A 14,138-nucleotide genomic window follows, 5' to 3' on the forward strand; every position below is an offset into this window, starting at 1 on the left:
GGAAGATCTGAGCATGGAGATGAAGGTGGGGAGGGGTAGTTCTTACTCCAAACCCTTACATGCAAGGTACACATGACGTGTGATGTCATACACCCCACCTCCTTGCCCGTTGCCGCTTCTCGACCTCACCCAACAACAGCAACGTGGGCAGGAAGAAGCGACGAAGGGGACTACATTGTGAAAGTTAGCATAATGATTCGAACAGGCACACTTGATTTTACACATCATGCCGAGGTCATGACTATCTTTCCAGTCGCGCTCTGTGGAACAGAACCGCGGTCATATCATACTGAACAGGCAAATCCTTAGTACTGCTGCCGAGACTGTCATGGAGGTAAAGGCGTTTCGATCGACCTATGCCACCTGACCAAACACGCTTCCGTAATGGACTGTCAGACCGGATCGGCGAGCCCAAAGGTCGGATGCTGGACCTCCTGGCCTTTGCTAGCGAGTGAATATCCAGCTCCAGTACCGCGGAATGTCGATAGCAATAAATTCACCCTCCCACCCCATGACTCTCGGACGCCTTCATAGGTTCATTGACGCCGTGGAAATCGAATTAGGAGCACTCATTACTATGCTATCGCGCACATCGTCAACAGCCTCCCGCCAGAGAAAGGCTATGCTAAATGGCTTTGCAATCACGATCCCCGCATTCCCGCGAGACACAACGTAGACACGGTTCAAAGTGATGCGCCATATACCCTGCGAAGACACATCCTCCTCGGTCCGATTCCTGTCAAGGATGGTTATAGTCTCGCACAACACACTACAGCGGACTACCGTCGCGTGGGACACGGCTGTAGACGCACGAGCGTCCGGAGTAGGAGAGCTACTTGATCACTTCGATTTCGGAGTCGAAACCACTCGTAGGCCTGGTAGCAGCTATGAAGTCAGCGAACGGACTTGGGACAAGTCGCGGCAAGATCGAGTTCAGACGCAACTCTCGAAGACGATGAACAAGATCCGTCGTCGCATGCTCGGCCGCACGACGAAGATACGATTTCGATCACATTAAATATTGCAGTGGCTAGGCAGGTGGTTGAGAAAATTTTTGGCCGGATCTGCATATCGACCAAGAGAAACAACCTCCTCGATGACACCTAAAGGAGCAATCACAAGTGTCTCCAGAGTGGCGAAGCGGCACTGCTTCGCCATCCACCAAAGCTACGCTGCGTTGGGAGCAGTATGCAAGTCCAAGGTCCGCAGACATTGAAAGTCCTTCATGCTGCTCAAAGGCCTCCATAACTCCTACCGTCGTCCTATCAGCTATGTCACGAATCATGCCAGCTCCCTATTGCTTTACGGGCACGCTGAGACTTTGCACTCGCAAGTCTCCACTGTTCTGCTAAGAGATAATGGACCTCCCGAAGGTTGGTGTTGATAGCAGAAACCAGGTCTATATCATGTCAAGAGTATTTATTTACCAGTGGCTCTGAGCGATCTTCCGCAAGAGCTACTATATCACGAATCTTGCCCTCTACAAGAAGCCTTTATGGTGTGTGCCATGTCCAGCCGCTGGCCAAATTACGTCGTACAGACGGCCAAATTCCGAAGATGGTGCTCAAGACTACCTTCGCAATGTATTTGAGCTCTGCAGACTTGACCACTCGTAACCACTTTGGTGACGGATGATCGAAGCTAAGAAGTGATTGCTGGGTTAGTAGAGTTGCTACCAGCCTTCGTTAATCTCATAAGCTTACTCCGAGCAGCTCCTAGGACACATGCATGACCTGGTGCAGTAGGAGCAGTGTCTTCAATACGTGCTAAGCTTCTCGCTAGGTAGTCTTACCCAGGCACCGGATGTTCCGCTCCGTATCAGCCCTTGCAATCCGGTGCTAATTACCTCGCTCTTTTCTACAGCCTTACGATGGTTCACGAAGACGTGAATTTCTCGGGAAGCCACGACGAAGACACCGCTATGAAAATTGTTGCGCGTCCAGCACACTCTTGCAGGTCTGGTCGAGTCGCTGATTCGTGCACGATGATGTCATCTAAGGCACTGCTACTCGTTCCATCGATCTTGCGGAATGTCTCAAATCATGAAATATGCATTGCAGATGTCGCAAGTTGATATACATCGATAACATGATGGTACTTGCGTTGTTGCTGCTAGGTTTTTGCTGCTTGACGAAGGGGAAACTGATAACCTACAACAATTGTGGGCGTAAACTGTGTAACAAAGACGCTGATGTTTGGAGCGATGAGTCGCACTAAACCCCGATGAAGAGTCACAGTATGCGATAGTGGTGTTGACATGTGCATAGTCATGGCCAGCTCCAAACGCAAGATCAGCGACACTGCGAAGGTCGTCCAACGACTGCATGTCTCGTTCACCACAGCTCCTCGATGTGGATCATCAATCGTACTTCTGGCTCGAGATCATGGGATTGTCTTCGTTGTGTACCTCCAACCTCGGTCTTGTCAACGCCCAGCAGCCAAGTCTTTGGCACTCTGGAGGCCCAAGCAACGACCCCATGGGGCAAACGTACGGAATAGTCACCATCTTCCTTGGTACTTATGGCAAAGCATGGCAATCACAGGGTAGCATGTCTTGCCTGCATTACCAAGCGGAGGGGTCGGATCTCAGCTCTGATAATACTGTTCGCATTGCCACCAGCATGATTCCGGGACACAACGTCATGTCTAGGCGCCTAGCGATAGTGGCAGTGTTACTCATCAACACAGTCGAAGGTACATCTTGTATCCAAGGATATAGCTGGCTCCAGATAATAAAGGCCATGTTCTCCTCATTCAGATCGACAGAGCTTCGTCTAACCTGCGGCAACACAGAGAGCATCATGGCTAGCCAAACCACGCCCATCAACGCTGCAGCAGTGTACTCCGAGAAGACCTACAATACACATCTGAAAGATGGCTCCGACTCATCGCTCAGCTCAAGACACAAACACGATAACCTCGCCGAAGCACAAACAATCTTCGACGATGCCACAGCTCGCCGCATCACACGCCGCGTGGACCGGCGACTCATCCCAGCTCTAGGACTCATGTACGGCGTCTCCCTCATGGACCGTAAGAATGTCTCGAATGCCTACATCGCCGGAATGCGGCAAGATCTCAACTTGATCTCGTACCGCTATTCGCTGATCACATTGACATTCTTCATAACGTATGTCATCTTTCAGCCACCCTTGACGTACCTGTGTCGCAAGATTGGGCCTCCGATATTCTTGCCGGCATCAGATCTGGGGTGGCGTGATCATCGGCTTTGGATTCACTTGAAGCTGGAGTACGCTTGTTGGGCTGAGGCTGCTGTTGTGTCTTTTGGAAGCTGGCGTCTTCCCTGGTACGTCGATGACCTTGACATCTGATAGGTAGAACGATGCTCACGTTTTGTTACAGGTTGCGAGTACCTCCTCTCAACGTGGTATACCAGGTACGAAGTTGCGAAGCGGTACGGTGCTTTCTATCCGATCGGATCGCTGGCATCAGCTCTCTCGGGCATATTGGCTTATGGACTCATGTACGTCGAGCACGTCTTTGCAGACTGATGCCACAAGCTGATATACTGGCGTACACAGGCAAATGGGAGGTGTGGCAGGAATACGCGGTTGGCGATGGTATGTTCGCCTTGACAGCGACACAACTCGCCTCAGAACAATCCTTGCTGACAAGCTGGCTCGGCAGGATCTTCATCATGGAAGGCGTCATCACCTGCTCTCTAGGTCTACTCGGCTAATGCCTTATCGTCCGCTTCCCAGACCAAGAATTGTCACGCCCGTCCTTCAGATTTCTGAAACCAGAGGAATGCCAACTCGTGCTGGACAGACTGAACCAGGATCGCTCAGATGCAGAAGCTGAGCCATTTGCGCTACAGAAGTTCCTTAGGCCAGCTCGGGATCTTGAAGTTTTGGTGTTTTGCACTGATCTTCTTCTGCACAACAACTGTCACTTACAGCTTCTCCTTCTTCCTGCCGATCATCTTAAGGCAGAACACGAGATTCAGCGTAGCGGTATCACAATGCCTGGTTGCTCCACCTATGTGCTAGCTGCAATCATGATCTATGCCACATCCTGGGCTGGCGGCCGCCACAGGATACGAGGATGGATCTTCGTATTCAATACCATTGTGGGACTTGTCGGCTTACCGATCATGGCTTTTCACGGCAATCCCAATGTCAGGCTGTTCGGCGCATTCCTAGGTGTTGCCGGCGCCAATGCTTCAATTCCAGGCACGATGGCATATCAGGCAAACAACATCCGTGGCCGGTGGAAGCGTGCTTTCTGCAGTGCGACCTCGTCGGTGGAGGTGGTATTGGTGGCATCGCAGGGAATCTGATCTTCAGGACGCAAGACAGTCCGGGATGCACCTGGGGCTTCGTGGGGACGATCGTGGCAAATTGCGTGTTGTTGATCGCGGTTGCTCTACTGAACGTCGTGTTTCGGCGACGCAACAATCTGGCTGATGAGGGGAAGTTGGTAATCGAGGGATTGGAACGCTTTCTGTATACCTTGTGAAGAGCTTGATGGGACGCATCGATCCTTGATCTGCTCTCAGAAGAGATGTGAGCGACTTCTAGTCAGAGTCTTCTTGTATAGCCGGTAACAATCAGAGGCATATAATGACGCCGTTGAAGCAGCATCGATGCCATGGGCATCTCTCATAGGAACCATTGTATGAGGTCAAGCAAATCTGATTCAGGTAGGGAATATCCGAGGAATAGAACTCCCCTCAGCAGAAGTCCGCCTTGATCACGTGCCCACCAGTCGGGTCTGGCACCGCTTGTCTTGCCCGCTTCTCCCATCAGGCAATACAAAACTCACCATCCATCATCAACTCTCCCACACACTTCTGCAGATTCCATCGCTACTTCGCAGACTCACTTCTTGGCCTCTGAGAACGTCTCTTTGTCTTGCTGATTATGACGAACCGGCTGGAGTCGAGCATGTGTGCTCAAGCACCAGCACGACGCTACTTCCAGCCAAGAGCTACGCGAGCTCACCATACTACTTTAGCCGACTAGTCATATGGCGGTCGGGTTGCTATTATGTTGCACTTTTACGAGCGCTGGATCAAGATGGCGCATCTGTCGCTTGCGTCACCTCTCTCCTCTTTAGGCCTTTTCGTCTCTTCGCTCTTCCATCCCACAAGCAGTCTAGTCAGCCATCAGGTTTCCGGTCACCAGCCTGACATCGTGACAGTCTCGAAAAATTTACGAGAGTCGCGGGGATGCTTGCGATGAGGGCCGTTTCAGCCCTCTATGTGTTAGCCCTCACGACCTGCCTCACGCATGCTCGTGACGCGGACTTATCGACATCTGCCGGGGGCAGTACAGTGACCACATTCACCTATCCAGATTGCAAACTGTACCTTGAGTCGGTAGAGTACCGCGAGACGTCCGTACTCTTCGATGTCAACTGTACCAGTCCTCGGAAGAGCTTTCTGAGCCTCAACACTACCGCACTTGGTCCTGGGTGCATCGGTCAGTCTTCGCTGCAGAGGGTATTGCACAAAGCTGACTTCGGGGCAGTCGCTTTGTATGCCGATATAGAGTGCAACCTAATAGCGGAGACGCAAACAGCTGGGTCTTGCGTCACTTTGTACAATGATGGCTACCTGGGTGCACTCTTGGCCTACAGAATCTATGGGTGTCAAGGAGGAGCATCATCGCCACCTATACCATCCAACATGACCGGCTCAAGCACCTCTGCCAACACTAGCTTCTCGTCACTGTCGTCTTCAAATTCGCTATCATCGAACACGTCCATATCAAGCACGTTTTCAACAGTAACTTCCGCCGTATCGGCGAAGTCCTCCAACTACTACGCCACTTTGTCCTCGAGCCCAGAAGCAGGTGCACAGAACAGCGACAATATCGACAACAACGACGATAGCGGTAATTCGGCTTCATCTGACCGAGCCACCATAGCCGGGACTGTGATCGGCAGTGTTCTTGGCATAGCGGCCCTTGTGGTCACTGTGTACTTTGGCCTGATAGCACGACGAAGGTACGACCGGCAGCACAAGCAGGACCACGGCCGATCGCCTTCCAGAGCAAGCTCGATCAAACGAAGCATTGTGCGATAGGCGGGATGCAGTATGCTCACAAGCCTGAGCTCACCAGAAGGACTTGCGGAGGGATTTCGGCATGCATACGCTCTGTGTGTTGCGACCCGGCTACGATTTGAATGGCCGCCTTGCTTTGTCGCTGCTCGGGCTTATGTGGTTGCGCGAAGACGATAAAACGGCATGTGTGCTACACAGCTCGCGGATTTGCGGTATTCACCATGCCAACATATCAGTGTTCACCATGTCGACGTAGGCAGTACACTGGCCACGAACAAGGCCAACTCATGGGGCAGTTGTTAACATTCCATGCGTCGGCTACTTCGCTACTTTCCGAAGCAGGGAGGAGTGCAACAATACGGGCTTGCCACGGAGCGGTTCAGCTAATGAGTCGGGACTGTAGTGCCAGCTCGTTACCTCAGTACGGCATGTCGCGCGCCATCCAAATGTCACTTTTCGACCATAAGCACGGCGGTCTATCGACAGGTGGCGGCAATCGGAACACAGCTGCATACTATTGTGAGCTTGCGGGACCATTGCTTAGCCCGCAATAAATGTAGCTCTCAAACGCTTTGGCCGTCCCACACTACTACGTTTTATTTATGCATCCATGGTCCGCACGAACAATTGCAGGCTGCATCTTCGCGATCATAACTTGAAGTCATGACGTCCATGACATGAATTTCTGTTGCTTGCAAGCAATCATAATGCGAGAGCGAACGAGGCAGTGCAAGAACCACCCCTCGTGATTTACTTCAGAAAGCTGAAGTAAATCAGTAGACTTATCGTGCACTAGTGATGGCTACTGGCGGGACTTCGAGGCAGTGCAAAGATCTGACCCATGGAAAGATCATCCGCTTGCCGTTCGGCACCCGACTAGACGACTGCCAAGTATACCGGCCCAGACACTATCCTCCTGCTGCACCTGTGGCGGCAAGGACAGGATGACGACTACAGTAGTGCTTTCACGCCAGGGTCACCTAGCTGCCAGCAGCCTATCATCCAGACGACATTGCTTGTATGAGAGTCCATTCGCACACAGTCTAACAAATTCTGTTCCTACTTACGCGACATGTCATGTCGCCATGACAGCTCGTATGAATAGCGCTCTGAACGCTTCCTGGCCACTATACTAAAATATGAGATGATCCTGCAACCACAGCGCTTCGACTTAGGCGTCAAGCACGCCCCAATATCCTGGACCCGCTTGCGCCGTGCCAGTGTCTCCCGCGCATGCCAAATGACTGCCGAGTAGAACATCATGGTGCGATCGAGAACATCGTCCAAAGACGATGTTGCGCTACAGAAGCTGAGATGCTTCTCTTGAGGCACTCATGCCTCGAACAACGCGGTACAATCGATCCTTGCCAGCGTGAAAAAAAGCGCCAATGGACATTGCCAACAACTATGCCAGACCTGCGGCAGTCTCTTGGCTCAATGCTCACGGATCGAAGCACTTACATATGCAGACCGTGGCTGTGTACTATAGCACCTTGGCATGTGCGCTACGAATTTACGAGCGGACGAGACTGCTGTCGACGGAGATTGAAGTCGCCGCTGAGAATATTGACCGTGCTCTTACTATTGCGTAGATTCGCTTGCGCGAGCCTCGTAGCCGAGCATACCATCGTGACGTAGTGTAGGCTAGTCGTGATGGTGGAATCGAGCAACGTTATCCTCATGCGGTGATCTGTGCGAGCATGATCAGTCAAGTGAGTATATATTCAACGTCTCTCCTCCCCTTCAGAATGATAGCATCACCCATCAATTGAACCTCTATTACCTACCAAGCTTCGGCACCGTCCGGCCACCATTTCCATCATTACGTGCCAACTATATCAACATGCATACCGACATCTTCTTCATAGCCGCCTCTGTGGCCGCCATCGCTCTGGCAGAGGCTCCCGACCTGGTAACGGCTATCTCGCAGCAGCCATCTCTGTCGACGCTGTACGGCCTGCTAGGCCAGGCTTCGAATACTACGGCTTTCCTCGGTTCCCAGAAGAATGTGACCCTCTTCGCACCCAATGACGATGCCTTTGCAAGCATCGTGCAGAATGGCGGTATCTTTACCATCAATCAAGCCTCCGTCGATTCCGGCCTCATAGCCCAAATACTCGATTATCATCTCGTTCGCGGTGTCGTGAGGGCAGAGGACATCACCACAATTCCAACCTTTGTTCACACCTACCTGAACTACTCGAGCTTTGTTCTTGACGGCGAGGTATCGGGTTCTAATGTCACTGGAGGCCAAGTTCTGTCGGTCAATCTGAACGAGACGGGCGAGGCGCAGGTTGTAAGCGGCGTCAAGGTGCCGAGTGGCGTTGTCGCTACCGTGCGTCAAGATCGCACATTGCACGCACTACCGAATGGCAAGCTGACGAAGACAGAATGTTGAATTTGACAACGGCATCATCCATATCATACATAACTTCTCCTCATCCCTCTCAGTATCTCCGAGACTCTGGTCACTGGCAACTTCACGGCCCTGGCCGGAGCGGCCACGAAAACCGGGCTAATGGTCGCATTAGTTAACTAACTATGTTTATAGTTAACTAGTTAAGCTACCCTAATACCTTAACTAGTTAACTATACCGCTCTTTAAACCTTAACTAGTTAACTAGTAACCCTCCTTAACCTTTAGCTAACTAGTTAATATAGTTAAGGGTAGTCTTACTTTATAGTTTATATAAAGCTTCTTCCTAACTCGGCTAGCGTATTTCCTAGTAAAGCTAGCGCATCTCTTAGCCCTCTTATATCTATACTAAGAATATAGCGGAACTACTCCGCTATCCCGTATTCGCCTATTAGTTTCGCGCTTCTTTATACCTCTTTAATAATTACTTCTATTTTAACTACCTTAAGACTATCTTATTATAGCTCCTACGCGTAATAGAAATAAGCGTAAGGTTAGTATAAATAACTCTTCTTAGTTTAACGATATTCCGTTATTATAATTACGTAAACGAACGCGCCTTAGCTAGTATTTAATATTACTAAGAAACTATACTACTATACTACCTTAACTATAGTAACTAGTTAACTATAGTTGCGTAACTATAGCGATAACCTTAACTAGTTAACTATAGCGTTACTAAAACCTTAACTAGTTAACTAGTAACCCCCCTTAACTATGTAGTTGGTTAACTAATGCGACCATTTCCGATGTCACCATCTTTTGCCCAAACAACGATGCCTTCCGAGCCATTGCAAGCAGTGCTGCCAACATCACGAATGATCAGCTAGCCGAAATTCTGAAATATCATGTCGTCGGTGGATCTGTAGGCTACAGCACACTTCTCTCAAACAGTAGCTTGCCAACGCTGAAGGGTGAGGACGTCACGATCACCGTCGGCGATGACGGAGCCGTCTTCGTAAACGACGCTCGCGTCATCAATGCCGACATCCTCATCGCCAACGGCGTCATCCACGTTATCGATGAGGTCCTCAGTCCTACCAAACCTGGCTTCGAGGCCATTGCAACTGCTCCCGCTACGGCAGCTACGAGCGTCGCGACCCTGGTACCCTTTACCTCTGGTATACAGCCAGAGACTTCGGTCTACAGCGAGCTAGTCCCAACCACAAGCAGAGTCGCCGCTGGACTCGTGACAGCCTCTCCAAGCTCGAAAACGACTGGATCGATCAACGGATCTAGCACCGCCTCCGCGAGCAGCAGCGTCGCTGTACAGACAACTAATGCCGGGATGAGGATGCAGATTCCGGCTCTGTCGGCGGCAATCTTTGGTGCTATGGCGTTTGCTCTCGATCTGTAGTGCGGGCTCTCGTGCTTGGGCTTGGGTTACAAACGATGCTTGAATCAAGGACATTGGCTCAGAGCAAGAGAGATTGGTATAGCACGAGTTGCTTGTGAGTACAAAGGGATGGTAGCGGGAGACACAAGTACTCGATAGATCATGCAGTTAAAACATTTGACAACTCATCACTCAACTTTCTGCACAGTAGATGCCTGCGCTCTCAACGGCGTGGCTGCACACTAAATCCTCCATGTCTCACCCCCAAAGGTCTCACAGCGGTCCGAAAGCACGCGGCTTAGCGTCCCGTAGTATGTGTGAAACATGTCGCAGAGTTGATGCGCCGCCGAAGTCTGACCGTTGATCATTTCAGCAGAGCCTACAGCAATATGCAAGCGACCACGAGGCTGTGAATCAGGCTGATGAGAGTTCTCGGAGACCACTGTGCCCGTCCTAGGAGCATGTCTATCATTATTGATCGCACTATCCTACAACACTCAGGGAATTATCATCCATCAATCATCCTCATCAGTCTCCACACCAGCTTCAGCAATAACATCCGGCGCACTTTCGCCCACCAACGTGAAGGCCGCCATCCTCCTATCCACAGACCCTAGACTTCCCACACTCCCGCTCAACACATCCCCATCTTCTCCGGGTGCGTTTCCAGCAGCACTCAAATTGGAAGTCGAGCCTGGGATGCCGCGTAAGATGGATGATCTCCTGCGCTGTCCACTGACAACGCCTGGGAAAATCCTCGGCTCGACGTTGTTCATGCTCAGACCGCCAAAAGATCCAGACTGTAACGTGGAAGAGCCTGCCGATAGTGGCGTCGAAGTCGCAGTAGTAGCAGAAGGTGTGAGTGCATTTCCAGGTTCTGGCGGCTGGGGCGGGAAATGTGGTTGGCCACCATAAGTAGTAGGCGAGGTGAAAGTCATGCCACCCATACCCCTACTACCTGAGCCCATCGCCTGATCAGCCGTCCGAGACGAACTAGGATGATTCGCCTGTCCCGCAGTTCCAGGATCGACAAACTGACTTCCGTTCGCACCATCCCTGCCAAATTGTGCACCACCATCCCCAGCAAGCGGATTCGTAGCACTAGGATGTGTTTTCATACTAAACGTCGGACTCGGCAGGCCCATCATGGTAACATTCAACCCGGTCGTCCGATCCACCATTCCCACACCACCACCTTGCGCCTCGGCTGGCAGTGTCACCGTACTAAGGCGCTGCTGTCCTGCGCCTTGGGGACGTGTATAACGATCAATCATCGCCATCTCCTGCAACCACGTCTCATGCCGAAATGCCTCGCGAATATTCGGCACATTCACTTTAGCCATGTCGTTGCCTGCCACGCCTGGGAGGTGGAAGTTCTGCCCCAGCCAGCGCTGTTTGACCGTATGTTCGAAGCCAGACTGTAAGACCGAGTGCTTTGCAAGTTCGCACATATCCACCGCACTAAGCTTGTAAATCTGTGCTGCAACAGCATATTCCTCAATCAGCGGCTCTTTCGTGAAAGCGAATTGGAGAGGATCATCAGTGCTCAGGCTGACGTTCAGGCCACGCCGGAAATATTGAAGGAAGGGATTCCGTTCATACGCCAGGAAGAGTGCATTGTTCGAAAGCGGACTCATTGCCACCCCAATCTGTTCCAGGTAGAAGATATATTGCAGCAGCGGGACCTTACGCAGCAGTAGACCATGTGAGATACTATGGCAACACAGCACCGCCGCAGCAAGATGATCCGTATCCCCAGCCTCACCACAGTGCGGCCTCAGCACAAAAGTATTGAACCCCCTCTGCTTACGCCAAACATTCAGACTGGCGATGTTGGCGAAAAGGTAGTAGATCCAATAACTATACGGCGGATTCTGAGGCGTGTCCCAATTCCTAGGAAGCGGGAACTTCCTGTAGATTCTCCTCTCCGTCTTACTCTCATCATCCACGGAGTCGAAGCCGATGACTCTCTGCAAGAATATGTGCAGTTTAGGGTACTTCTGCGGACTCGCCGTAGCCTCAAACAGCGGCTGGAAGAGATTCGTGACGACCTCCTCGAACTTCTCCATCAGACCGGAAGATTTGTAGACGTCGAAAAGTCTCGGGACCTGAATCAACCATCGCACATTCGGGGAGAAGAGTTTGTTGTCCACCACCCAGGCAGCCAATTTGTCCCACTCGTCCAGTGTGCGGCCGTAGATACTGATGCGCCATTCAACCATTTGGTATTTGCTGCTTTCCAGATCACTAATGACTTCCTTCGTGATCTCAGCCAAATACCGGCCTTCAATATGGTTATCGGTCTTCAGAAAGATCGTCCTTAATCTGCTCTCGCCAACAGGATTGTACTTGAGGTTGAACTTGTCGAAACGATGGAAGGAGTCGGTATGGGCGTGCATATCCAAGGTATCGATGCTCAAATCATACGCCGTCAGGTTGATGCTCTCAAACACCTCTCGTAGGGTAAGGTACTTGTTATCCCTAAACAGCACCACTTCATCCGGACTCTTCTTCATCTTGCTCTTGATGAAGCGGAGCAGATGCTTTTGATTCATGCAGGCCGAATGATGAACATGCGTATCCACCTTCCGCACATTATAGAAGTCTCGATGCGGCACAGCCTTCGTATCGGCAATCTCCTGATACTCATTCAACAGAACGTACAGGTTAAATTTGCCCTCCAGATACTGCAGTCGCCGAAACGCAAACGACTTGCTTGGACCATCGGATGAGATTCCAAGTATAGCGTCCAGATCCATGTAGAACTCCCGTATCGTTGGTATCTGCAGAATCGGCTCGCCCATCTCCGCCGACTTTGACGTCTCGTAAACTTGGTAGACTCCATTTTCGTCTAGCTCGTAAGACATCTCCGCCGCTTCAGGTAGAGGTAAACACTCCTCCAGCTCAAAGTCCTCTCCGATATCCTGCCCCATCTTACGTGGCCTCCTCGCCCTCGCAGAAAGCGGCGAAGCAGGAGCAGTAGTAGTCTCCTCGCTCTCACCGTCAAGGGGCTTCGACGACCGTACCTTATTCTCCTGCCATACAGGCTCCGGCATAGAAGGATAAACCGGCCAACTCGGATCATCCTTGGGATTATCAGTCGGTCCCTGGAGTGAGAGTCGAATGTACTTATGCCGTAGATCCAGAATCTTCTGGATATTGCTGTAGATGGCATTCAACTCGGAAGCGACACTAGAGTCTCCTGCCACACCGACTCCTATTCCAGCGCCAGCGCCATGGATCCCTTCCTTCTCAAGCATCGGTTTCGATTCGTGTGGCAATCCTGGGTGGTGAGAATGTGCTCGCGCTGCTTGGTCGGCCTGAAAATAGAGGTTTTCATTCGATTGGCCGTTCGCGCGGATGTGTTCGGGCTTTGCTGGTTGCTTGCCTGAGTCATTTAAGTTGACAGGCAAAGCACTCCTGTACCCAGCCAACCCTTCCTTCGAGCCTCTAGCACCTAGCCTGAAACCGGGATTCCTGCCCGAACTACTCCCCGCATCACCACCAGCAAGACTCGACTGCGTCCTGGCCCTGATCACCGGACTCATGCCCACCACAGGACTATTCCCAGCCGTACCTCCTGCTTCATCCGTCATACTCACCAAAGAACTCTGCAGCTGATTTTGGTAGAATTGTTTGGCTTCCACATGCGACATTTGCTTCTCCAGATGGTAATTGTAATGCGTAGTCCTCCTCTGCTTATCACGTGGAAGCAGACCTAACACTTCTTCACTCTCCTCGGGCCCATCCTCGACGGCTTCGGGGGCATTTTCTCTTGTCCCAGCGTTGATCGAGTTCTTGCGCCCTCCAATACCGTCCTGAAGGTCTTGTGTTGCTCGCCTTGCTAGACTCGTAGATTCGTGCAGCTCGTGCAGTTCCTCTTCCTCATCGTGCTCGGTATCGTTCTCACTGGACACGGCAAAGTCTCCCGCTTCACTGTCGTCTGTATCGTGGTCGCGGGAGATGTGGTGGGGCGCGAACGAGGCCGGCATGGCTGATCGCTGCATCATGTTTGCTTGTGGTCGTACAGGATATGATCGAAAGAACGTGATGTCGTGCGGTGACTCGAAGTGTTACAGGTGCATTGTCAGACGTCAGACGGGCCGATAGACTGGAAAGGTGAGGATACGGTTAATCGAAGTCATTTATATGAAGATGTAGTGTACAACGCAGAAGAGGATATTAGTGTGACATCTTTGTGCTACATATCTGATTTGTTTACTGTTGGACGAAGCTTCGCCAGGCAAGGTTATCTTCCTACCAGCTGACATGTGACGATGACCTAACATGGGCGACAGCGTGCGCGACGTGCGGAAATACAAGTGGCTAGCAGTGCAGGAAGATGACAAGAAAACAGT

General features: G+C 51.4%; 3 protein-coding genes across 3 annotated transcripts; 2 read left to right on the plus strand and 1 right to left on the minus strand.

The window, feature by feature from the left end:
* Positions 1–2,801: 2,801 nt before the first annotated feature.
* Positions 2,802–3,700, plus strand: LTS14_010823 (uncharacterized protein; the record flags this gene model as incomplete). Its single annotated transcript, XM_064843499.1, has 4 exons — positions 2,802–3,307; positions 3,398–3,484; positions 3,543–3,581; positions 3,649–3,700. 4 exons carry the CDS (start codon positions 2,802–2,804, stop codon positions 3,698–3,700), a joined length of 684 nt encoding a protein of 227 aa, XP_064688908.1.
* Positions 3,701–7,871: 4,171 nt separating this feature from the next.
* Positions 7,872–9,801, plus strand: LTS14_010824 (uncharacterized protein; the record flags this gene model as incomplete). Its single annotated transcript, XM_064843500.1, has 3 exons — positions 7,872–8,363; positions 8,909–8,937; positions 9,168–9,801. 3 exons carry the CDS (start codon positions 7,872–7,874, stop codon positions 9,799–9,801), a joined length of 1,155 nt encoding a protein of 384 aa, XP_064688909.1.
* A 494-nt stretch (positions 9,802–10,295) lies between these two features.
* Positions 10,296–13,790, minus strand: AMD1 (AMP deaminase; the record flags this gene model as incomplete). Its single annotated transcript, XM_064843501.1, is given in 2 exon segments — positions 10,296–12,791; positions 12,807–13,790. The coding sequence occupies 2 exon segments, from the start codon at positions 13,788–13,790 to the stop codon at positions 10,296–10,298; spliced, it is 3,480 nt and encodes a 1,159-aa protein (XP_064688910.1).
* Between the last annotated feature and the right edge of the window lie 348 nt (positions 13,791–14,138).

This window comes from Recurvomyces mirabilis (genome assembly GCF_035927965.1).
Source record: "Recurvomyces mirabilis strain CCFEE 5264 chromosome Unknown scaffold_52, whole genome shotgun sequence".
In the NCBI taxonomy this organism is placed as follows: domain Eukaryota; kingdom Fungi; phylum Ascomycota; class Dothideomycetes; order Mycosphaerellales; family Teratosphaeriaceae; genus Recurvomyces; species Recurvomyces mirabilis.